At 35.5% G+C, this 26455-nt stretch overlaps 1 protein-coding gene and 1 pseudogene across 1 annotated transcript; both read left to right on the top strand.

Annotated features, from left to right (window-relative positions):
* The first annotated feature begins 18957 nt into the window (after nt 1–18957).
* Nucleotides 18958–20146, top strand: LOC120186116 (transport and Golgi organization 2 homolog). Its single transcript, XM_039190144.1, has 4 exons — nt 18958–19056; nt 19131–19326; nt 19408–19806; nt 19884–20146. Exons 1-4 carry the CDS (start codon nt 18974–18976, stop codon nt 20007–20009), a joined length of 804 nt encoding a protein of 267 aa, XP_039046075.1. The 5' UTR covers nt 18958–18973; the 3' UTR covers nt 20010–20146.
* A 979-nt stretch (nt 20147–21125) lies between these two features.
* On the top strand, nt 21126–22376 carry LOC120186117 (annotated as a pseudogene).
* Nucleotides 22377–26455: the final 4079 nt, after the last annotated feature.

Genomic DNA, 26455 nt, shown 5'->3' with positions numbered 1-26455 from the left:
TTAAGATGCCAGAAGTGTTTTGAGACTACCCGAGGGGAGCCGAGTTATCCAATGTGATGGATGAGCTCAGGATCGAGTTGTTCAGAGAAGAGGACAAACCCAGGATCGAGGGGGTGTTGAGAGTTGGCTCAATACAGTTCATTTCTATCAAGGCAAGTAGAAGCCAAGTGCAGGAGGAGTTAGCCATGTCCAAGGAGTTTGCCGAGCATGTTCGTGTAGAGAACATGGCTTCAGAGACCATCATAAGAGAAAGGTCGAAGCAAGGGCTTGCTGAGGATGTTCAAGTGAGGAATAATCCTTCAAAGACTAGTAGACTAGAGTCGAAGGGAGCCAATACATTAAGGGACAAGGCAACCATGGAGAAACTACCCATTTGCAAGATGAGAAGTGAGCTCCAACCTTCGTGTTAGAAGGAAGGAGGCAAGAAGGAGCATCAGACTTTGCCGTTCGAAAGTACCGATGCATGGTGGCGTAAAGAACTCCAATGATAAGGGTTCATTGCGAGGAGTGTCAGACTTCATGTAATAAGAAGGGCTGACGCAATTTTGAGTATGCAATGGTTTGTACTAGACCAGACATTGCTCAAACAGTGGGAACTGTTAGCAGGTACATGAATAATCCAACAGACATGTTGACAAAGACGATGACTACGGACAAACTGAAGTTGTGTTCAGCTTCAGTTGGCATGCTAGAGTAACAAGACCAGAAATGTCGTTGCATTGATCAAGGTGTGAAGACAGATTAAAATCAGTCTTCAAGTGGGAGATTGTTGAAAAGTCAAATTGATGAATTCAATTTTGGCACCATTAATGGGAGGATGGGGCTGCTAATTTTTCCAAATTGGCAGCACACTTTGGTTGAATTTGGTAAGGGATAATTACCAAATTTAGTCCCTATACTTTAGGGTATTTACAAGATTAGTCGTTAAGCTTCAACTATAAATACCCTATCCTATTTAGCTTCAAAATCATCCCAAATCATTTCTTTCTCCCAATACTACAGAGCTTTCTTGTGAGTTGTGAGTGTTTTGTAAACACCTGTAATTTTTCTCTCTTTAGTAAAAGATCTGTAGCAGTCCGGAGACGTAAACAAAATTGGCTGAACTCCGTTATCAATTTCGGGTATTATTTTTCTGCTTTTATTTCGCATTCTCACTAATCTGGTTATAGGAAAATTTTTTGGTTATTTCCCAACAATTATGTGAGTATGGTTGTTGGGTTTGTAGTGGGGTTTTAGGGAGTGATGGCTCCCCTGTTTTTCATAAGGACTTGGAGGCATGCATATTATGGAAAGCTGGAGCATATTGGTAACAAGTTGTATGTGTTTTGGGCTACTAAGTGTATGTACTTCCATGGGAAAATAATATAACATGTATGTTTCTGTGTGTTTGTACTTGATTATGCAGGATTCATATACATATGAATGAAAGTAGTAGCTAAACGAACACCCATTTTCTCAAGATTCCTTGTAGCATAAGCATGCATCACTTTTCCCATTTCATTATCCACGAGGTCTGCAAATAAAGTTACCATGCTAATCATGGCAACTTCACTAGGTCTTATTTGTAAATTTCGCTCTTTCTTACAGTCTCCAATGCTTCACTGTGCATTTTGCTTCTAACATAGCACCTAATCATTGTACTCCAAGAAACATAATCTCTTTCACGCATGTCATCGAACAACAACCTGACAGAGACCACACTGTCACATTCACTACACATTTGAATCAAAGCATTACTTACAAAAACATCTTCAGTCAATCCAAGCTTCACAGAAAAACTTAGACACCCATTTTTATTCGGGACAACAAAATATTATTATTATCATTATTTATTATTATTACTATTATTATTTTTATTATTAATATTATTACATATTATGCAGGCCCAGTTCCCCAAGACCCAATTACAACACTCAACCTGGAGCCCAATTACAAGCCCAAAGCACTCAACCTGATTGGAGCGCCATGCCTGATCCGAACCAACCCAGCTGCAAGATCCGACCCGACCCAATGATATCAGAACCCTAAATATTAGGGTTTCTTCACAAACAGTCACCGCCGTACGCTATCATCACTCCAGTCACCGAGCCGCATTATCCATCAACGTTGATATCCCGAGCCACCGCCATAGGAGCCGATGAGAGCCCATCCATCAACAGTGACAGGGAGACAAACATAAACCAAATCAGAGGAAAAATTGGACAAAGTCAAAACAAAAATTATACCAAATCCCACCAATATCTTACCTAAATCCAAAAAATTCGTGATTAAATCTACCTAATCCATGACTAAATGGAAGGGTTCAATGATAAATCAAGAGGGGAACGGGGGCAGTTTCGAAGGAAGAAAAGAGAGGAAAATCGAGAGGAAAAACGAGTGGGGATTCGGAGAAATCAAAAGAAAAAATAGAGAACTAGAAAAAGAAAACCACAACAGAACAAATAAAATAAATTGAGAAGGAGACTTACCTCATAGTTGGACCACCCAGAAGTCCAAGAGTTACCGGAGCCAAAGAAATCGAGAGGTTTCTTTGTAGATCTACAGAGATGGGGTCATTTTCAGGCCAAATGAAGCATGTATCCATCGTCGGGATGAAGAGACGCTTTGAATCATGCCTTTTTCTTTTTTCTCCGACGCCGGCAAACGACGGCTGATGTGTCCGCGACGGACGACACGGTGGTTGTCCACCGGTTTCTGGGAACTCCATAACTCTCTCTCGGGCTCTCTCTCTCTCTCAAATGAAGGTGTGAAGGCTGAATGTTATTTTTGGCCTGATTTTAGGCTTATATGGAACATGAAAAACGACACCGTTTCATCTCTCTTAGCCAGCGTGTTCTGCTTTTTTGGGATAATTGTGTGCTTAATCCCATTGCTTTGTAAGCCTTATATTTTAATCACGAATGATAAATTAATTAATTTTATTTCGAACTACTTAATATCATTTTAGTTCATTGTTGTCCTTATTTGGTTATTGATGTATCTTTGTCAATTTTCGATTTGGTTATCAATTTTTATTAACATTCATTTTAGCCACTAGATTTATGGGTTAATTACGATTTAGGTACCTAGGTTTTTATCTTGTTTTTATATTATGGTCACCAGGAGGCTCATGTTCTTTGGTTATTCTGATATTGACACTCTATTTCATTTTGTTTCAATTTGGTCATCACGCGTGTTGTTTTGTTTATTTTAAAATCAGCCACTGATTTTTATTCTTATTTTATTATAGTCACTGATTGATTTTGATTCTTTATTTTACGATTCTTATATTGTATTCTTAATTTATGCAGTTTAGTCACTTGTTTATTAACCTTATGATATTTGCATTATGGTATGTCATGTTTGCATGATTACATAATAACTCATGTTATAATATTCATGTACATATTATGTTTCAAATGTATTGGCGCATGTCCTAATTAATTTTTATTTTATTTAATTACATATACATGCTATATCATATACCCATATATATATATATATATTAATTTTTTTTACCCTTGTATGTTCATATATATATATATATATATATATATATATATATATATATATATTATTAATGTTTATTCAATTTTATTCAATTCGATTTATTTTAATTTGTAAAATATCTAGTTGTCGATATTAATGTTATCCGAATTGTTTCAAGAACACGTATTTTTAGAATAGGCATGGAGAGTTTCACTTGATCGAAGTGGTACAATCCGACACGATGTTCGAACGAAATGGGACTTGAAATAAATGGGTTTTGTTTTAGTTAATTAATTTATTTAATTTCATGTTGAACAATACATGCATGTTTCTAAATAACAACTTATTTTATGCCAAATGTCAATATTCAATTTCTATTCAATTCACATTTTATCAAAGAGGGAATATTCTTATAGATAAGAAATAGTCGAAATAGCTTTCCTGGTAGAGGATTGTTAATTTCGAGGTTTCTTTTCGAGTTAAAGAATTTTCCCTAATTAAATAATTCGAAGCAAATTAAAATTCAATAAATGGATCATAATTTAATTTTATATTCAATTCATATTTTTCACCATCACGACAATATGTAAGCGACACAGTATCAATTTTGGGCGTTGTGGGGTGCTACTCCCTCCCCACGCGTAACTGACTCTCGAACCCGTTTTAATCGAATCTTTGGTAAACGCAGACTATTTTTTTTCTTAAAAATGATTTTTCTTAAAATTGTTTTAAAAAACGTTTTTAGGTATTCGACCTACTTAACCCAAAGGTCGATGGCGGCTCTATCTAATTTTCATCCAAATTATTTCAAAATCACCCAAATTTTCAAAATTAAAGTCGTAACTGTTTTTAAAATAATAAATAAATTATTTCACTCTAAAAATGGTTATGAAAGCTTGGCGACTCTGCTGGGGAATTTTTTAGAGAGTCATGCTGTAAGTCACTTACTCAATGTTGTTGTGGTGGAAATTATGAGTTCGAGTCTCTAGTTAATTTATGATCTTTTTATTGAAGTTTTTAATTGCTTCATTATTTTTATTGTTATACTAACATCTGAATTTTTGCTTTCAGATCTGTCCAAGTTTTTGTCGATTAGTTTTGTTTTCCTTTTGAGTCAAAAGGTTGAAATTTCCTCCTCACACACATCACGTGCATTGGCATAACATAAGCTCTAGACCCGAGCTTCGTTCCAAATTAGTCGGGGTGAATGCTTCACTCTCGTAAGAATTTATTCTTCGTATAAGTTTTACCAAATAACCCATGGGATACATACTTTATACCTTCCTATGGATTTATTCCTCGTATGGGTATAAGGTAGTGAATCCCCTCGAATTGAACTCGTTCCGTTCGAAACCTGTAATGGGTGAGGATCGAGGGTTTGGCAGCCCAAGGGGGCACTAACATTAAGGACAATTCGAGTACCATTTTCCTGTTAGAGCCAAAACCATGCATATAGTGAACCGTAGAATGGTCACCCTAGGTATAGTCATGTCGAACCTCTGTCCGTCAGTAGGTACCCAAACTAAGTGTACACAAAGGAGGAGTGTTTCTAAACCCTTACCTTTTGCTTTAAATTCGTAGAATATTTTTTTTGTTAAATAACAACATGCGAACTAGATACCATGCGGTTAGAATTAATTTCTTGAAAAATTATTTTGGGTAGATAGCATGTCCGGGTAGGAATATTATTTAATTAAAGCATGATCGGGTAGATATCCTGATTGGGTAGATGTTTTATTCATCTTTGAACAACATTTTTATCTGTATTGATTATCTTACTTGTACTAACTAATTTCTTTTCTTTTGTTTGTGTACACTAACTTATTTCTTTTGTTTGTGTTATTTTTCATCTTTCTTTGCATTGCATTACATCAACATAACATAATGCAAAAGTGTTGATTCGCAAGGGGATACTCAAGTGGAAATTTTGCACAATAAGAGATAAAAAAATTTCAATCAAGCAGTCGCGTACACAGACATGCGTCGAGAGCTAAGAGAAGTCCAGAGTACCAGAATGAAACTTGTTTGAAGATCGTGCAACATTTGAGATTGGAAAGCTGATCTTTTGATCCGAGAAGTAATCAACAATAGATTCTTATATACGATCATCTCATTACTAGTCATCAAGAAGCGACGCATTGACTTCAGCACCGCCGAAGCATTAATGGAGTTAGTTTATAGAGCATTGAGGGGCATCAGTTCCAAATACGAAGATCCAAGACAAAGCAGTGAGCTTGAAGATCATGCAGCATTTGAGACTGAAATGACGATCCACTGATCCAAGGAGTAATCAAGCAATAGATTTTTATCTACGATCATTTCATCGTTAACCATCAAGGAGTAATGCACTTCAGCACCGCCGGGGCATTAACAAAGTTAGGTTACAAAGCGCTTGAGGGGCATCATTTTCAAGGACGAAGATCCAAGATGAAGTGGCGATCCACTTCAGACTCAACATCTAAGGGAAGGCATATCTATAAAATGGACTGTCTTGTAATGTGAAAGCTTTTATTTCTGGTGAAAATTATTCTACGATGTCCATCGTTGGGATCAACATTTTTGCATCTGCATTTGCATCTTTGCATTTTGCATCTACATTTGCATCTTTGTATTTTGCATCTGCATTTCATTTTTAAGCATTTTCATAAAAAAACATGGAGATAATTCATGGAGGATTCTATAAAGTGGTCCTAACCACGTGACACCACATAGAAGCAAGAAGCTGAAATCAGTACAATGGGAGCTTGTTCAGCTGGTTGCAAGACTGAGCCTTCCAGGATGATCTGAGAAAAAAGTCTCCATATCTCCCCATATCCTGAGGGTTACGATGTTGATCTCGTGTACAATTACCACATAAGAAGCTCCAGACATTCCTCTGACCACTGTAAGGCACTGAAATGCGGGATGAACCTGATGGATTCAAGGGCATGGATAATCAAAGAAGAATGGGGGCATGACATCTACCACATTGCAATAAGAGCATTATTTTGTTTGAACACGTTTTTGTTTTGTTTGAACACGTTTTTGTTTTGTCTTTTATATTTGTTTAATCTTTTAAACGACTGAACTTATACTACCTTCTAAGGTTGAATAATTGAGCAAATTTTAATCTTTAGTTCTTCGAATATCGAATGAATTAAGGATTCTTTTAATTCTTCCAGAATTATAGATTTTTGACATATGGCAAGATCAAACCTTTCTTATCCTGTCTAAAACCAAAAAAATCCTTTGATTCTTTACCCAGAATAATTCATGGAGATACAAAGAGTCATACTCATACCTTTGAGTCAATAAAGTCACACCATCTTCTTTTTAGACGCAAAACTGATATCTTTCTACCAACAAAACCTAAGGCATTGAGTTGTTCACTTGAACATGAACCTTCCTACCAGAAGACACAACTTGGGGGCATCTTGCATCAACTTCCTGAAGATGAACCTAAACAATTGAGACATGCTGGGAGCAAGAAGCAGAAAGGAGAATTAATTCTAAATATTTCTATCATGCATTAATTACATTTTTTTCATGTGAATAAAAATTAATCCTGAAAATCTATCCCCTCGGGATACCTCTTTTCAAGGACTTTTGTATATGAGATGACGAACGGCTTTGTTTCATTTATCCATATATGTATATATATATCCCTTGTTGTCCTCTTTTGAGCCTATAGTATTTTTTTCTTCTAATTCAACCCTAACCAAGGATCACCCTCTACACTGGGGGGAAAGGTGGAAGAAATCTGCTCACATGAGTGAAGACATCAATACAGAGTAGATACCAAAAGGTGTGTTGAACTATGTTTCGATATAACAATTTAAGGCAAAATGGTTTTTGGACTTGAATTGAATTTACAAAATGTTTTTGGACTTAATTGAATTTATTCAAAATTTACAAAAATAATTCAAAGTTCTTTTAATTTAAAATTGAGCACAAAAATGTTTTTATGCATAGTAATTTACTATTTGAACAGTAACCCGATGCTCAAATTTTCCAGTATGTAAAAGGGGTACCGATTCCCCCCAAGGGGGTACCGATTCCCCCACTGTTCATCAGCCCAACGGTCATATAATTTGAATATTATGAAGGGGTATCGATTCCCTATGAAGGGGTATCGATTCCCTCTGTTCTGGGCAGCCTTGTTGAGTATAAAAATCATCCCCAAACGGCTCCAAAACATCCCCAACGGCTATATACGACTTCAAACTCATTCCAAGCTATAAATACAAGCTGATGACACTTGAAGAAGTAAGAGAACACCCATCCAAGCAATCAAACACAAGAGAAGAGTTTTTCATTCTTATTTCATCTTTCTCTTGTTAATATTTTGTTCTTGTGAGCTCAATCTTGTAAACACCTACCTTAGAGAGGTTTTCTTGTTTACTTATTTTATCCTTTTGTAAAGGGGTTTTGGTTCTAGCTTAGCCCGTGTAAAAGCTAGGGAAAGGTTCTAGTTTAGCCCAGAAAAACTAGGGAGTTTGTAAGGTTACTCTTTATCCTCAAAAGAAAGAACAAATTAGTGAATTTGTTGGAAAATCCTTGGTAAGGAGCTAAGGTAGTGGATGTAGATTTTGGTTTAGAAAGTCGAACCACTCTAAATCGCTGTGCAAATCTCTATCTTTCAATCTCCTTACTCCCTAAACACAAAAATCGTTCCGACCCTCTTTGCAAGCAATTACGGTTGTCGATTTGAGCGTCCGAAAATCCCAACAAGGTGAAACAAATGCCAAGTTCAGATGTGTGTAGACTACCGGGATCTCAACCGAGCAAGTCCCAAAGATAATTTTCCACTGCCACATATTGACACATTGGTTGACAACACAGTTGGTCATGCTCTTTTCTCCTTCATGGATGGTTTTCAGGGTACAATCAAATCAAAATGAACCCTGAAGATATGGAAAAGACAACGTTTTTGACGATGTGGGCACCTTTTGTTACAAGGTGATGCCCTTTGGACTCAAGAATTCAGGGGCAACATATCAAAGAGCCATGGTTACTTTGTTCCATGACTTGATGTATAAAGAAATAGAAGTATACGTCGATGATATGATTGCCAAATCACAAGCCGAAGAAGAACATGTGAAGGTCTTAAGGAAGCTATTTTTAAGATTGAGAAAATACCAGCTCAAACTTAATCCAACCAAGTACACTTTCGGAGCTACTTCAGGGAAATTATTGGGATTTGTAGTCAGTGAAAATAGGATAGAGATCGATCCTGATAAATTCAAAGCAATCTTGGAATTACAACCCCTAGAACGCAAAAAGAAGTACGAGGATTTCTGAGGAAATTAAATTATATTGTCAGAGTCATCTCTCAGTTAATTGAGAAGTGTGACCCAGTCTTCCAATTATTGAGAAAGCAAAACCCATGAGAATGGGATGATAGTTGCCAAGAATGTTTTGATAAAATTAAGATTTATTTGACTAATGCTCCGATTTTTATGCCACCAATCCCAAACAAACCATTGATCTTATACTTGAATGTATTTGAGAAGTGAATGGGATGTGTACTGGCACAACATGATGAAACTGGAAGAAGAGAACGAGCTATTTACTATATCAGTAAGAAATTCACCGACAGTGAGAATCGATATTCCTCAATTGAAAAGTTGTGTTGTGCTTTGGTATGAGCTACTAAGAGACTGAGACAATATTTGTTGTATCACACAACCTGGTTAATATCAAGACTGGATCCATTAAAATATCTGATGGAATCAACTGATTTAACTAGAAGAATGGCAAGATGGCAAATGTTGTTGTCCGAATTTGACATAGTCTATATAAATCAGAAAGCAGTGAAAGGAGGGGCTATTGCTGATTTCTTGGTAAGCAGAGCATTAGAAGACTATGAGCCAGTAAAATTGGATTTTCCAAATGAGGACTTAATGAGTATATTTGCAGCGGAAGAAGATGCTCCGAATAATGATGTCTGGAAAATGAAATTTGATGGTGCCTCGAATGCTATGGGACATGGAATTGGGGTAATACTAGTTTCACCAGAATGAGATCATTATCCTTTTACTAGTAGGTTCGTATTTGAATACACAAACAACATGGCAGAATATGAAGCATGTATCCTGGGTATTCAAGCTACAATTGAGCGCAAAATTAAAATCTTGGAAGTTTTTGGTGATTCTGCTTCGGTTATTTATCAACTTCGAGGGGAATGGATGACTCGAGATTCCAAATTGATGGAATAAAAGGACTTGGTGATGAATTTGATCAAAGAGTTTGAAGATATTTCTTTCACTTATCTTCCCCGTGAAGAAAATCAAATGGCGGATGTTCTGGCTACGTTAGCAGCCATGTTTAAGGCTGATGATCAGTTTCGAATGATGCCTATTCGAATGAGTATAAGAGAAATGCCAGCTCATTGCTGTAATATTAAGGAAGAGAAGGAAGAGGAGGAAGATGGTCTCCCTTGGTATTACGATATTCTTCAGTATGTGAAGTATCGAGCTTATCCAGATGAAGCAACTGAGAATGACAAACGAACTTTGAGAAGATTGGCAGTGGAGTATGTTCTCGATGGAGATATTTTGTACAAAAAAAAAGAAAAGATCAGGTTCTTTTGAGATGTGTGGATAGAATTGAGACCAAGAAAATACTTGAAGAACTTCATGAAGGGGTTTGTGGAACACATGCAAATGGATTCACAATGTTTAGACAGATCATGAGGTTTGGATTTTACTGGTCTACTATGAGATTGATCTAGCACAATTATTCCAGAATCACTTCACTTGAAGATCGTAGAGCATCAAAAAGAGAGACACATACTAGCAGATTCAAATTGAGCAAGACAGGATTGAAGGCATCAGAATGAATTGATCCTTGGTTCAATACCCTGAATCACTTGTTTGGACCTTTTATCCCTTTCTTTCATAACCATGAACCATAGCCTACATTACGTGCCTTAAAAGTCCCTTCTAATCATACATGAATTTCAAAACAGAAGAGGCTATCTTCAGATTTCATCCCGCCTATCAGGATTAATCTTTATTTGTAAAAGGTTTTCTAAAATATTTAATGCATGATAGGAAAAATGACAAAGGGGGGTTCAAGACGTAAATTTTGAATGACGTTTTGAAACCAAAGGAGGATTCGAGTTGAAAACCTGAAAAGGCGGCTCGAATATAAAAATTGTGCAGCATGAGAGCTGGGAGTCGGAGAACACTTCCAGTAGAGGAGCATACAAGCTACCCCATCAAATCAGTGAGCATCAAATAAACAAGAATGCCAAAACTTTGACCAAACACAATAACCTGAGATATTTTACCCTTTCCTTACTTAACCATTTACCAAAGATAGCTTTGATCTTGACACTTGTCAAATAGCTATAATTTATTGAAGGATTAACAGTGTAATTAATTCTTTGATATTCAATGAACTCTAGTTTTATGATTTGTCTCAATTGTAAAACCTAGAAATGAGCAATATTTTCAAATCTTTAATTAAACATTTTTCAAAACTCTTCTAATTGATATTTTCAGATCTTGAAAATAAAAGGAGAAGAAAAACACTTTTCAAACAAGGTAATCTCTCTAGAGTGGATCTTGGTAAATGACATGTGGCTCTCAAACATAAAGCTCATACTTAGAATCAATGTTGAATCAATAAATGAGGAACAATGAGGGCATCTTTGAAGATTCAACATCAAATGCTGGGGCATCATTGGAAATTCAACATCAAATATTGGGGCATCTTTGGGGATTCAACATCCTGATGCGAATGATCAGATCTTCTGAAGGCATTTCCTTCACCAGCAGGAACAAGCAGATTATCAGTATCCTTTGATGTTGTTTATTTCGAAACAAAATGTTGTCTCACTTGAGACAATTTTCTCTCAAAACAAATTTTGTCTCATTTGAGACATAAAAAAAAATCCTTCGATTTGTTTCTCTAAAAACAAAGTTTTTTCTCTCTTGAGACAATTTCTTTTTAAAAAAAATCTTTGAGTCTGTTTCACTTGAAACAAATTTTATAATCTTTGAGTAAGTTTCTTTTGAAACACCCATATGTAAGATCGTTTCTTTTGAAACGAGTTTTGTCTCTCTTGAGACAATTTCTTTTGAAAAAAATCTTTGAGTCTATTTCCTTTGAAACAAAGTCGTCTCACTTGAGACAATTTTCCTCAAAATACCAAATTCTGAGATTGTTTCACTCGAAATAAAAATCATCTTTGAGTCTATTTCACTGGAAACAACAACCATCTTTGAGATCGTTTCTCTTGAAAAAAATCTTATTTTCCTTGATACTGTTTCTCATGAAACAATAACCATCTTTGAAATCGTTTCCCTTGAAACGAATTTTATCTCTTTTGAGACAATTTCTTGAGAAATGCCCATATTTGAGTCTGTTTCCTTTGAAACAAAACAAACATCTTTGAGATCATTTCCCTTGAAACGAATTAAATCTTTGAGTCTATTTTTCTTGAAACAAAACTATCCTTGAGTCATTTCCTTTTAAATGAATTTTGTCTCTTTTGAGACAGATTCTCTTGAAGCATAATCTGTGAGTTGGTTTCCCTTGAAACCACTATCCCTAAAGATGGCCAGTCGTCCTCATCACGTAGGAACCGTGTCATCCCTTGACCAGACCTCGTCATCACGTAGGAGCCGTGTCACCCCTAGATAACCAGCCGTCCTCATCGCGTAGGAACCGTGTTATCATATTCCCTAAAGATGGCCAAGACTCATGAACAGATGAACAGTGTCATCACATGATCATATCTCCTCATCACGTAGGAGCTGTGTCAACTTAGATAACCAGCCGTCCCCATCAGAGTGGAACCGTGTTATCACCTTTAGATGGCCAAGACTCATGAACAGATGAGCAGTGTCATCACATGATCAGATCTCATCATCATGTAGGAGTTATGTCAACTTAGATAACCAGCCGTCCCTATCAGAGTGGAACCGTGTTATCACCTTTAGATGGCCAGAACTCTCCATCACGTATGAGTTGTGTCATCACCCGGCCTGATCTCCTCATCACGTAGGAGCCGTGTCAACCTTTAATAACCAGAACTCTTCGTCACGTATGAGCCGTGTTATCACCCTTCCTAAAGATGGCTAAGAACTCTTCATCACGTATGAGCAGTGTCATCCCTTGACTAGATTTCCTCATTATGTAGGAGTCTTGTCACCCTTAGACGTCTTCATCACGTATGAGCAGTGTCGTTTCCCAAATCAAGCACTATCAAGTTTCCAAAACCAAAAAAAGAGAACCGGAAAAAAAGTGGTTGTCTTTTTCGTATTTGCCCTATTCTTGTTAACACAAGAATGTGCAAAGAGGGGCAGCTGTAGACACCCATTTTTATCCGGGTCAACAAAATATTATTATCATTATTTATTATTATTACTATTATTATTTTTATTATTAATATTATTACATATTATGCATGCCCAATTCCTCAAGACCCAATTACAACACTCAACCCGGAGCCCAATTACAAGCCCAAAGTACTAAACCCGGTTGGAGCCCCATGCCTGATCCGAACCGACCCAGCTGCAAGATCCGACCCGACCCAATGATATCAGAACCTTAAACATTAGGGTTTCTTCACCAACAGTCACCGTCGCACGCTAACATCACTCCAGTCGCCGAGCCGCATTAGCCATCATCGTTGACATCCCGAGCCACCGCCATAGGAGCCGATGAGAGCCCATCCATCAACAGTGACAGGGAGACAAACATAAACCAAATCATATGAAAAATCGGCCAAAATCAAAACAAAAATTATACCAAATCCCACCAATATCTTACCTAAATCCGAAAAATTCGGGATTAAATCTACCTACTCCATGACTAAATGGAAGGGTTCAATGATAAATCAAGAGGGGAACGGGGGAAGTTTTGAAGGAAGAAAAGAGAGAAAAACTGAGAGGAAAAACGAGTGGGGATTCCGAGAAATCAGAAGAAAAAAATAGAGAACTAGAAAAGAAAACCACAACAGAACAAAGGAAATAAATAGAGAATGAGACTTACCTCATAGTTGGACCACCGAGAAGTCCAAGAGTCACCGGAGCCAAAGAAATCGAGAGGTTTCTTTGTAGATCTACGACGATGGGGTCATTTTCAGGCCAAATGAAGCATGGATCCATCGTCGGGACGAAAAGACGCTTTAAATCATGCTTTTTTCTTTCTTCTCCGACACCAGCGAACGGCGGTTGCCGCCGGTCCGCGACGGACGACACGGTGGTTGTCCACTGGTTTTTGGGAACTCTAGAACTCTCTCTCGGGCTCTCCCTCTCACTCTCAAATGAAGGTCTGAAGAAATGAGGGCTGAATGTTATTTTTGGCCTAATTTTAGGCTTATATGGAACATGCAAAACGACACCGTTTCATCTCTCTTGGCCAGCGTGTTCTACTTTTTTGGGATAATTGTGCGCTTAATCCCATTGCTTTGTAAGCCTTATATTTTAATCACGAATGATAAATTAATTAATTTTATTTCGAACTACTTAATATCATTTTAGTTCATTGTTGTCCTTATTTGGTTATTGATGTATCTTTGTCAATTTTCGATTTGGTTATCAATTTTTATTAACATTCATTTTAGCCACTAGATTTATGGGTTAATTACTATTTAGGTACCTAGGTTTTTATCATGTTTTTATATTATGGTCACCAAGAGGCTCATGTTCTTTGATTATTCTGATATTGACACTCTATTTCATTTTGTTTCAATTTGGTCATCATGCGTGTTGTTTTGTTTATTTTAAAATCAGCCACTGATTTTTATTCTTATTTTATTATAGTCACTGATTGATTTTGATTCTTTATTTTATGATTCTTATACTGTATTCTTAATTTATGCAGTTTAGTCACTTGTTTATTAACCTTATGATATTTGCATTATTGTATGTCATGTTTGCATGATTACATATTAACCCAGGTTATAATATTCATGTACATATTATGTTTCAAATGTATTGGCGCATGTCCTAATTAATTTTTATTTTATTTCATTACATATACATGTTATATCATATACCCATATATATATATATATATTTATTAAATTTGTTTTTTTACCCTTGTATGTTCATATATATATATATATATATATATATATATATATATATATTATTAATGTTTATTCCATTTTATTCAATTCGATTTATTTTAATTTGTAAAATATCTAGTTGTCGATATTAATGTTATCCGAATTGTTTCAAGAACACGTATTTGTAGAACGGGCATGGAGAGTATCACTTGATCGAAGTGGTACAATCCGACACGACGTTCGAACGAAATGAGACTTGAAATAAATGAGTTTTGTTTAGTTAATTAATTTATTTAATTTCATGTTGAACAATACAATGCATGTTTCTAAATAGCAACTTATTTTATGCCAAATGTCAATATTCAATTTCTATTCAATTCACATTTTATCAAAGAGGGAATATTCTTATAGATAAGAAATAATCGAAATAGTTTTCCCAGTGGAGAATTGCTAATTTCGAGGTTTCTTTTCGAGTTAAAATTTTTTCCCTAATTAAATAATTCGAAGCAAATTAATATTCAATAAATAGATCATAATTTAATTTTATATTCAATTCATATTTTTCACCATCACGACAATATGTAAGCGACACAGTACCAATTTTGGGCGCTGTGGGGTGCTAATCATTCCCCACGCGTAACTGACTTCCGAACCCGTTTTAATCGAATCATTGGTAAACACATACTACTTTTTTTCTTAAAAATGATTTTTCTTAAAATTATTTTTAAAAGACGTTTTTAGGTATTCGGCCTACCTAACCCAAATGTTGATGACGACTCTATCTAATTTTCATCCAAATCAATTCAAAATACCAAATTTTTCAAAATTAAAGTCGTAACTGTTTTTAAAACAATAAATAAATTGTTTCACTCTAAAAATGGTTATGACACCTTGTATTTCTTTTCCCCATTGGGACATTGAAACAAAACTGCAAGCTTTGAGGACAGCAGGGACCATGAAGTTATCAACTTCTTAGTCCGTTCTTCTCAAATAAGCATAGATGTCAAGTGCACTGTAGGGTTGGGTGTTTTTAGTGTAAGATGTGATAAGGAGATTGAATTGTGCTGAAGGGCTAAGGCTGGCATCATTGAAGTGGGTTTTGACCATGAGAGCATGGATTTGCCTGGTTTGTTCAAGGGTGGGTTGAAGAATTGTTGAAGCCAAGAGAGAAGGAGAAGAAAGTGGTGATTTCTGGATTACAGCTACTTTCATCATGTCCATGGAGTTTCTCATCTTCACAAATAAAATATCTTCACGTAAAACCCCAATTTCTTCAATCTTTACAAGACTCTCCAATCCCAAAATACAACCAAAATATAGAACAATTTTAATACATATATCCAAGTTATTTTCTACTTTAAATGATGATGAATTCATCACAATATAGAGTTTAATATTTTTCTCATTCAAAAAGTTTTAATAAATAATTTTTTTAATTTTAGATTACCAAACAAACTTAAAATATTAAACATTAAAATTATTAATTTTAAATAAATTAATTTTTTGGAATGGTTCAAAATTACGAAAATAAATATTCAATAAAATTTATTTTTTTATGTAATTTTATTTTCTTCTCTTAATTGGATGGACATGCTTAAGGGTGTAAATGAAAAGAGTGTTCGCTAAACTATTTGTGAACCGTTCGTTTATATTCATTTGTTAAGCTAAATCAACGAGTACCGGGACGGAACTCCTTTAGGGCCCAAGGGGGCCCCGACCCCTATTAAAATTTGTATATTCGATATCATTTTCGTTTAATAATATTTTGGTTCAAGTAAAAATAAATATTTAAATTTAAAAATATAAAAAAATTATTAAATATTTAATCAAGTAGGGGTTGAACTAAAGAATGATAAGTCTGTGTTCTCAAATTTTTGGTCTAATTATAATTTAGGTAATTGTAAGATTAAATATTAGACAAATTAGAATTTGTCTTGTGAATTTTGAGTTTTTTTTTTTTTTTATAACTTTAAGGTGAATACAAGGTAGTATTTGTACAAAGACTTTCAACTATTTTACAATTAACGCTCACATCCCTACATACACAATGCTTGAACCCGGGATCTCAATGATAACAACAATCCCTTAATCACTAAGATCGTTTGGTTCATGCTGAATTTCGAGTTTAAATACCTAATAAGTCTTTATATTTTTCATAAATAGTCTAATATTTCGGCCCCTGTCAATATATAATTCTGACTCCGTCCCTGAACGAGTATAACCAAAATTATTATGTTCATTTAATAAATGAACGAACATGAATAGAGGTGTGTCCAGTCTGCTTATGTTCACAAACAAGCTCGTTTATCAACTCGTTTGTTTATGTTCACAATCAAGCTTGTTTAGAAGCTCGTTTACTTTTCATTTTTTACATTTTGAATATTGGTGAATGTAAAGACTAAATTGAATATATGGTGAAATTTTAGAGTTTAAACAATGAAGCTCAATGAGTTTAAGCACTAATGACATAATTTTACCATTTTTAGGTTGCGAATGAACATGTTAGTTAACGCTACATGACCATGTACGTGAACAACAACATTCGCAAACATTAAACGAATATGTTTGCGAACTCTAAACAAACGAATACAAATACCTTCAAAAATAAATAAACGAACACAAAGATGATATTAAAAAAGTAATCGAACACGAATCAAACATGAATATATTTAAAAATAAACAAACAAACATGAACATAATCTTATTTATTAAAGCTCGGTTTATTTACACCTCTAATGACGTAGGAGTGAGACTTACTCCGTAGACTTGGTTGACTTGACCTCCTTTATCATGTTTATTTCATAAGTTTGTGGTGGTTATTAAATTCCACATTAGATAGACAAAATTAGAAAAAGAGTATCTAATTTGATGGTTGAAATTGATGTTTTATTTTTATCGTGTCGTGGGAGTTAGATTTACTCAATAGAGTTCGTTGAATACTTAATGTTTTATTAACTTTATTTTCTTAATATTTAAGAATTTTGAAAATAAATATCCAATAAATTTTAGATTTTATTTTCTTTGCTTTTAATTGGATGGCCATGTCATGCCATAGGAGTGAGACTTGCATCATAGACTTAGTTGACTTGACCTGCTTATCACGTTTGTTTCATAAATTTGTGGAAGCTGTTAAATTCCACATTAGATAGACAAAAATAGAAAATGATAGCTAATTTGATGATTGAAATTAATGTTTTATTTTCGTTGTACCGTAGGAGTCGGATTTACTCTGTAGACTTTATTGAGTACTTGACTTCCTTTTTATTTAACATAACTCATACATGCTTTTTATTTAGGGTAAACTAACTATTTGGTCACCCGCCTATTACTAAATTTATGTTTTGGTTAATTCTATTTTTATTACCGAATGTGTTTCTGTAAAATAAAATTTTAATTTTAAATTTTTGTCAAACCCCAATTTAGGGGCAAAAATTTATTAATATTAAGTATCGAATTAAGGTAGTAACAAGGAAAAAATTAGGGACCAAATTGCAAATTTATAAAAGTTGTAGCTCGGTTTTGAAATCTATGGAAATTCAGAGACTTGAACCTGAATTATCCCATTTTTATTGGGCAGTGAAAAATAAACCCCCGATCGTCTTCTCCAGTTGAAACTTAAACCCAAATTTTTCCCAGCCCCCATCGTCTCCGCCCCGAACCGTGGTCCTCCGGCCATCGTGTTGTGCTCCGCCGATACCATTGTGACTGGCGTCCACCCAAACAAAACCCCTCAAACCGTTCATCGTATAAAGCTTCCGGTTGTCGTAAATCGACCTTCGAATACTTCGATAAAAACCATCGCCACCGTGAACCTTATCGCGATTTTACGCCGATTTCGCCACCGTCGTGCTTCACCACCGTCGCCATTGAATTCCTCACTCAGTTTCGATCAGAACCTGACCCCTCCGGTCCCTTGGCGTCATCAAATTCTCCGTCGTCGACGTGGGTAAGGCCAATGATTTTAGTGATCAAAAAGAGCGAAATTTGAGAGTTTAATAATAAAAAGTAAAACTTCAAAAATTGAGTGATAATGACAGAAACACACTAAAATGGGTAACTATACAGGTAATAATACCCTAATTCTTATCTACTTACTGATTTCATCTTCTAAATGACATGCAGTATGGAGTTTGATTAATCATATCCTTATTCCTTCCTTCCTCTTCACTCTTTGCTTGATGTCATTTTAATATCAATTTTCACTAAGAACATCTTTTATGAGCCAATAAAGTTGGTTGAATTAATAAAAGGTAGAATATTTCACTTACAAGATTCTAATTTAAAATCAAACACAATTTAATACGTATTAAAAAGAGAGTATTTTCCATTAGGAGTAGAAGTAGCAGTCTTTGTAAAACAATCAAATAAAAAAAAGGGTAAGGGTAATTAATTGCATAATATATAGTCGGTCCAACCCTGATTAATATGCATGCAAGAACAAGAAGAAATTGCATTATTTTCTTGTCTAATCTGCTAGTCTCTTCTCATTCTCTTGGAACCATGTGTATTGGTGCATTTATTTGGCAAGCTCATCCACTCTATCCTCTTCTTCTGATACAAAACAGAGATGAATACCGCAACAGGTATCTTCTTCTACTACTACTACTACTACTACTTCTTCTTGGAATATCTTGTTAATTTATGGATGGCATTGAAGGCCGACAAAGGCATTGGCATGGTGGGACGTCGATGGTGTGGAGATACTGGGAGGAAGAGATGAAGTTGGAGGAGGGACATGGCTGGCATGCACAAGGCAAGGCAGAGTAGCATTTCTCACCAATGTGTTGGAGCTTCATCCCCATCCCCATCCCGACGCCAAGACCCGAGGCGATCTCCCTCTACTTTTCTTGGAGGTAAAACAAAAATGATTTCTTCTTTCATTTGTTGAACCAAATTAGCTCACAGTTAACAACAATTGTTGCTGTTGAAAACAGAGCACGAAGAGCCCCATGGAATTTGCCCACGAACTGGCACCCGATGCCCATCGATACAATGGGTTTAACCTCATAGTGGCTGATATTCCTTCCAAATCAATGGTTTATATCTCCAACAGGCCAATGGGGGAGCCTGTTGCCATCCAACAGGTTTCTCCAGGCCTTCACGTGCTCTCAAATGCCAAGCTTGACTCACCCTGGCCTAAGGCTCAGCGGCTAGGTAAAGGCTTCAAACAAATGCTGAACCAATATGGTAAAAACCAAGTAATGGTGAAGGAAATGGTCGAGAAACTTTTGAAGGACAAAGTGAAAGCTGATAAAAGCAAATTACCCGGCATTTGTGATCTCGACTGGGAGTTCAGCCTTAGCTCCGTCTTCGTTGAAGTGGACACCCCACTGGTAAATTCCCCAGTTTCAAATATATAAAAAAAATTAAATTATACGATAACTTTGAAATCTTCACTTGATTTATACAGGGCATGTACGGTACAAGGAGTACGGCGGCATTGGCGATACGTGCCGGTGGGCAGGTTAGCTTCTACGAGAACTGTCTTGAAGAGGGTGTGTGGTTTGAGAGAACCATTAATTATACCATCAATTAGATTGAATGCATGTGGGTCGAAGCAAGGAATTTGGGTGCTCAAACTTATTTATTTACCTCTGTATTTTATAAGCATTTTAAGTTTATAGTAACGGAGTGATGTGTGTTTGGTCAGTCCAATATTAATACAAGCAAATCTATCTACTTGTTGCATTTTGCAAGGATCTGTCTCTGCTGTTATCACAATTAGGGTTACTGTGCCTTTTGCCCCCATGAATTTGACTTTGTCTAAAATTTTCCCGACTTTTTGTTAGAAGCAATTTGGGTCCTGAATTTGTTCTTGATCTATAATTTAGTCCCTAACTTTGGCTTTGATATGAAATTTGGCCCCAACTTTTTTAATATAGATTTATCTTTAATTAAATAGTTGAATTTATACTAAATTAAAATTTAAAATAGAAATGTTAGCACTTTAGATAATTGTTTATTTATAAATAAAAACTTAATTATTATTTTAAAATTGTAAAAAAAAATATTCAAGAGCTAAATTACATACCGAAATTAAAGTCTGGGCCAAAACGTATAGAATCAGGGTCCTCAAATTTGAAGTTAGGAGCCAAATATGTCAATCAATCCTATTTCCTCGTATAAATGTAAGATCTAACTAAAACGAGTAAAGTTTAAAAAATTCTCTGTGTGAATGGTTTTTTTTTTATTAACATGAGATAATTATAGGATTATATTAGAAAGATTTTAGGATAATATATATTAAAAAGATTTTTAAGCATTTAATAATAAATATCCAATCACTCTTACGAACTCAAATCTAAAAACTTTTAAGAAGAATAATTGTTCTCTTAATTAAAAGGATTATTTAATTCGATATATGTACGGATGGTTTTTCTTTATATAAAATAATGAAATAATAAAACAAAAATAATTTTAAATGAAAGAGAATGCACTATGAACTTCCAAATTTGATGTAATTATTGCTTTGAGACATTCGTCAATTATTGTGATGGCTTTTATTACTGAAAACAATTACTGATAAAATTAAAAGAAAATATATAGAATATATGATAATTTAAAAATTTTAGAGACGACGGTCCCTATCCTCGACCATGCTATCTCTTTAAAGAGTTGAACCAATTCACTCAAACACAAACAATTGAATACCATGTGTATTGCTGCTTTCGTTTAGCAAGCTCATCCACTATATCCTCTTCTTCTGCTACATAACCGAGATGAATACCACACCTCTTCTACTTCTTCTTCTTTGTCTTCTTCCTCATATATCTTATTAGTCTATGGGTGGCATTGAAGGCCTACCAAGGCATTGGATTGGTGGGATGTTGATGGTTGCGAGATATTGGGAGGAAGAGACGAAGTTGCTGGAGGGACATGGCTTGCATGCACCAGACAAGGAAGAGCAGCTTTTCTCACCAATGTGTTGGAGGTTCATCATCTTCACCACGCCAAGACACGGGGCGATCTTCCTTTACTATTCTTCAAGGTAAATAAATCTCTATCTTCTTTCTTTCCAACGGTGCTGGCTGGTTCATTGAATGTGACGAAACTATTGATGTTGATAAAGAGCACAAAGAGCCCCATGGAATTTGCCCACCAACTGGCTGCCGATGCTCATCTATGCAATAGATTTAACCTCATTGTGGCTGATATTCCTTCAAAATCAATGGTTTATATCTCCAACAGGCCACTGGGTGGGGGAGCCTGTTGCCATCCAACAGGTTTCTCCAGGTCTTCATGTGCTCTCAAATGTCAAGCTTGATTCACCATGGCCCAAGGTAAAACACAAAAGGAAAATGAATTCTTCCAGTCTTCGGTCTTTATTAATGGAAGATTAATACTTTCACACACTGCAGACTCAACGGCTAGGTAAAAGCTTCAAACAAATACTGAACAAATATGGCAAAAACGAAGTAGCGGTGAAAGAAATGGTTGACAAACTTATGAAGGACAAAGTGAAAGCTGATAAAAGCAAGTTACCTGGCATTTGTGCTCTCGACTGGGAGTTCAACCATAGCTCTATATTTGTTGAAATGGACACCCCAAGGGTAAATTTTACTTTCTTTTTTCTTGGATACTCTCGAAGAATAACATTTTCTTTTATCACTGGACCACTTAAATTTAGGGGGAAATAATGTTAAAGCTGATGAAAAACTCTAATTTTTTTCTCTCTTGTACAATCATTCGGTTGTTGGGAAACAGGGGCTCTGTGGCACAAGTAGCAGTGCAGCATTGACCATACGTGCAGATGGGGAAGTTAGCTTTCATGATAAATATCTGGATGAAGGTGTGTGGTTTGAGAAAACCATCGACTGTCATATCCACAAGCAAGTAGATCTTGCTGCTCACGTTTTTTAAATGATTCGTTGAATCAGATCATATTATTCAAGTCCTTTCCATAAAGTATTAAGAACGTAGATTTGTCTGCCAAGAGACTAATTATTATGATTTGCTCAGTTGTTTTTTTCACACATTATGCCTTCTACACGAAGGGTTCGAGTGGAGACTGATTACATATTATAAATTACGAATAAGTCATTACTTCAAAAAAATATGATAGAGAAAAATAAATTGACAGTAACGTCACACTGTAAATTTTATAAATGACCAGAGATGTATTATTTTGACCAATCATTAATAATTGTATCTTATTGTATATACGATCGTCAAACAGAATAAAGTAACAATTGATCATTTAAATAATAATAATAATAATAAAGATATTTTACGTAAAATACTTTAATAATATAAAATAACACAAATAAAGGTAAAAAATTCATTTTAAGAAAAATATAAATTATAAATTCTCTCAATTATACGATAAGAAAACAAAGAGAATTCTCTTCATTAGGACAGGAGAGAAGATTGGAATGGTTTGGGATGAAGAAAGGCCTATTTATAACTGAGTATTGTGACCAACTTGTAAATGGCCTTAAAGTTTTAGGGATAAAAATATAATTAACCCATCTAATTATTTTGCAAGTTGCCATTGTCTCTTACTTTGAACTTGAAATTAATTGGCTTTGAAGAGCCACCTCCCATGTTTCCAACTTGATAATTGTTGGCATGAATTATTGTTACATCACATGCCCACCAAACAATCTTTCACTTGAAAATTTGATTGAGATAATCATATATTCACATTATTTTTTTTACCTTACGTCTTACATTTTTATGTTTGAACATATACTATCTTCTAATCACAACAAACAATTAAAAAATCCTTTGAATTAACCATGTATCAACCGACCAACCTCACTGCTTCTACAATGTTTGATTTTATACAAATCATAGTGAATATTAAATTTCTCACTACTGATACATACGATCTCTTTATCATTTATTCTTCACTATTAGGACTCATACTAAAAGATAATTTGAAGTTAATATGAAAAGAAATAGTTAAAGGATTCGTTTTGGACACAAAGCGCATTAGAGTAGAAAATGCGGACAAGCTGTTGGTAGACAACGAGTTTGACTTTGAAGCTGTTGTCAAATTTCCAAGCTTTTAGAATCGATAAATATCTAAAGTTCATTTCTTCCATCACCTTAAGCGAGGGAAGACGCTCATCTATAATATTATAAGACTCGAAGTGATTAACGTACCTATAATAAAGGTTTCTACGATTAGGTTCGTTAAAACATGAGTTTTGGATAGTCATTTCTTGAGGATTGGGAGGAGGATTTGGAGGTTGATTTGCACAACTAGAAGAAGACCTAGGGCGTTTATGAGACATGTTACTTGTAACCTCCCCACACCCGGTCTGTAAGTTAGACTCAAACCTAAGTGGTCACATATCCCATTCAGAGGTTTTTTTATAGAACATAAAATATAATACAGAACAAAATATTAATAATACATATATGTCCAAAACGATAGCAAATACATGTCACCAAACATAACTGAAAACATATAGAAATATATGTTCGTACAAAATAAGTAGTTGATCTCCCCTGATGCCAAATCTGCTAGCTTACGGTCTGCTACTATCTGAAAAAGGGTAAAAACTACAGAATGAGCTAAAAAGCTCAGTGTGTTCCATACAGTGTATATAAAAACATACTGATAAAAATATTCCAGTAAAGTTGGTTTATGCAATCATGTCGTTAAAAAAAATATGAACACTACCCCCAGCCCATCACATCAGAATGTGTAGGTTTCCCAGAACCATACACCCAGCCCACACATCAAATAAGGCCCTGAGCACAAAGCCGAGGAACCTGCGGATATACTTCCTTCAACAATACCCTCCAATGATTGTTCATGAATGTATTTGAATGAAAACAATGATTAATTCTTGAAAACATAAAAGTATTCATGCTTTAAAAATCATATACAGAAATACTGAAATCAGAAGACAAATCAGTAGTATACAGAATTTCAGATATCGGACAATTCAATATTAAAAATATCAGTATAAAATACTGTAACCATAAATCATATCAGAAATACGCGGTAAATCAGATATCAGATACATAATATTCAGATATATATTTTAAAACAGAAATAATTAACACTGTCGGGAAACACACCTGTAACAGTCTGAGAAATCAGATAGGGAAGCCTACTATTGGGTTTGTCGATCACGCTCTGCTGCAGCGCTAGATCCTACGAATTGGAAAAATCCATATTGGAATTCTAATATAAATAATCTTAATCTTTATTTAAAAATATAAGGAAACCTACGGGTAATTCTTGTATTACGCGGTTCGGACTGATCTGACGAACGAACAACACCGTACCTAACTGATCCTCGCTCAGGTGAAACATGAGTACCTTCATAAAATATTTTATTGAATCAATTCCTTAACCAAAACTCAAATAAATAATTAAAATATTAAAATACTAAGCCTTTTTGGGTTCACATGCTTGATTTGGGGATTTTGGGTCAGAATTTGGCAAAACGGACTTCAGAATCAAATTCAGGACGTCGAAAAACATAAAGTATGACCTTCCGAAATTTCAAATTCTTGGTCAAAATCAAAGTCAACGGGTTTGACTGACGATTTGGAGACTTTCGGGTTCGAATTTGGTGAAACGGACCCCAAAAACGGATTCAAGACGTCGAAAACTGTCAGGATAGGTATTTTCGGAAAAGATTAACGATCTTTTAATAGCCGGTCAAAGCCGATCAAAGTTCTGGTCAAAGGAGGTCAACAAACTGTCAAACATTTTACAGAAATATCACTCTTTTTAAAATAATTACCAAAACAGCACCCTTTTCGAATTAATTCCCAAAATAGCACCAAAATCGAATTTATTCCCAAAATAGCACCCATTTCGAATTAATTCCCAGAATAGCACCAAAATCAAATTAATTCCCAGAATAGCAACGGTCAACGGTCAACGGTCCGGTCGGGTCAACGGGTCGGGTCGGTCAACGGGTCGGGTCGGTCAACGGGTCGGTCGGTCAACGGGTCGGGTCAAAACCGGTCAGACCCTCAAGAAAATCGGTTGAACCGGTCATTTTTTACTTCCCCACGCGTAGTGGCGGCGCGTGTGACGTGTTCTGGCGTCCTAAAAATCACGGAAAAATTCCTAAAAATTATTTTGAGCGATTTCGAGATACTTACAAAGATCGGTTCAAATTTTTGAATGGCGGAGAGCTCGATTTCATCAAATCGGAAACTTTGACCGCTTCACCTCCCCACGCGCCGCCGTCGACGGAGACCGAGGATGACACCGGCGGACTCGGAATGGCACAAGGAACACGATGGTGCGGGAGGTGTCGTAAACGGAGCAACGATCGGCGATGAATTTAGGATTTTCTAGGCAATTGAGCTAAGAAAAACGTCAATGTTTTGACTTGAAATTCACGGCGTTTGGCAGCGTTTCGCTTCAATTAATTTAAGGGGATTGTTCCTGACTCGATAACGAACACGATGGTGCTTTCAAAACGACGATCGGAATTCGGACGGCGTCGGAATCATCGTCGGAAGTTGAGGTAGGGGAAGGGAAATTTGGGCGTGGTTTTCTGTTTTCAAAACAGAAAACCACGCATAACATATATAACCCAAACTTTACCTAACATTTTAGGGTAAATTCAGGGCTTGGTCCCTGAATTTCCTTTAACTCTAAAACAAGCTACAAGTTTTAAATTCTTTCAATTTAGTCCCCAAAAATTTACCAATTTTCACAATTAAAACCTCAATTCCCAATTAAATATTATTTTAAAATTTTCAAGTTGTTACAATTCTCCCCCTCTACAAGAAATTTCGTCCTCGAAATTTACCTTATGAAAATAGATGAGGAAATTGAATCTCCATTGACTCCAATGTCTCCCAAGTAGCTTCTGAGGGGCTACGATTATTCCACTTAACTTTTACCATTGGAATACGCCTATTCCGAAGAACTCGCTCATCCCTCTCTAAAACATGAACATGCTCCTCCTCATATGACAAATTAGGTCTCAGCTCTACCTCATCAACCTGAATGATGTGATCTGGATCTGGACGGTATTGCCTCAACATAGATACATG

Source organism: Hibiscus syriacus, unplaced genomic scaffold, assembly GCF_006381635.1.
Source record: "Hibiscus syriacus cultivar Baekdansim isolate YM2019G1 unplaced genomic scaffold, ASM638163v2 tig00113279_pilon, whole genome shotgun sequence".
NCBI lineage: Eukaryota > Viridiplantae > Streptophyta > Magnoliopsida > Malvales > Malvaceae > Hibiscus > Hibiscus syriacus.
The sequence above is the reverse complement of the archived record's forward strand: the minus strand, read 5'-3'. Positions and strand labels throughout refer to the sequence as shown.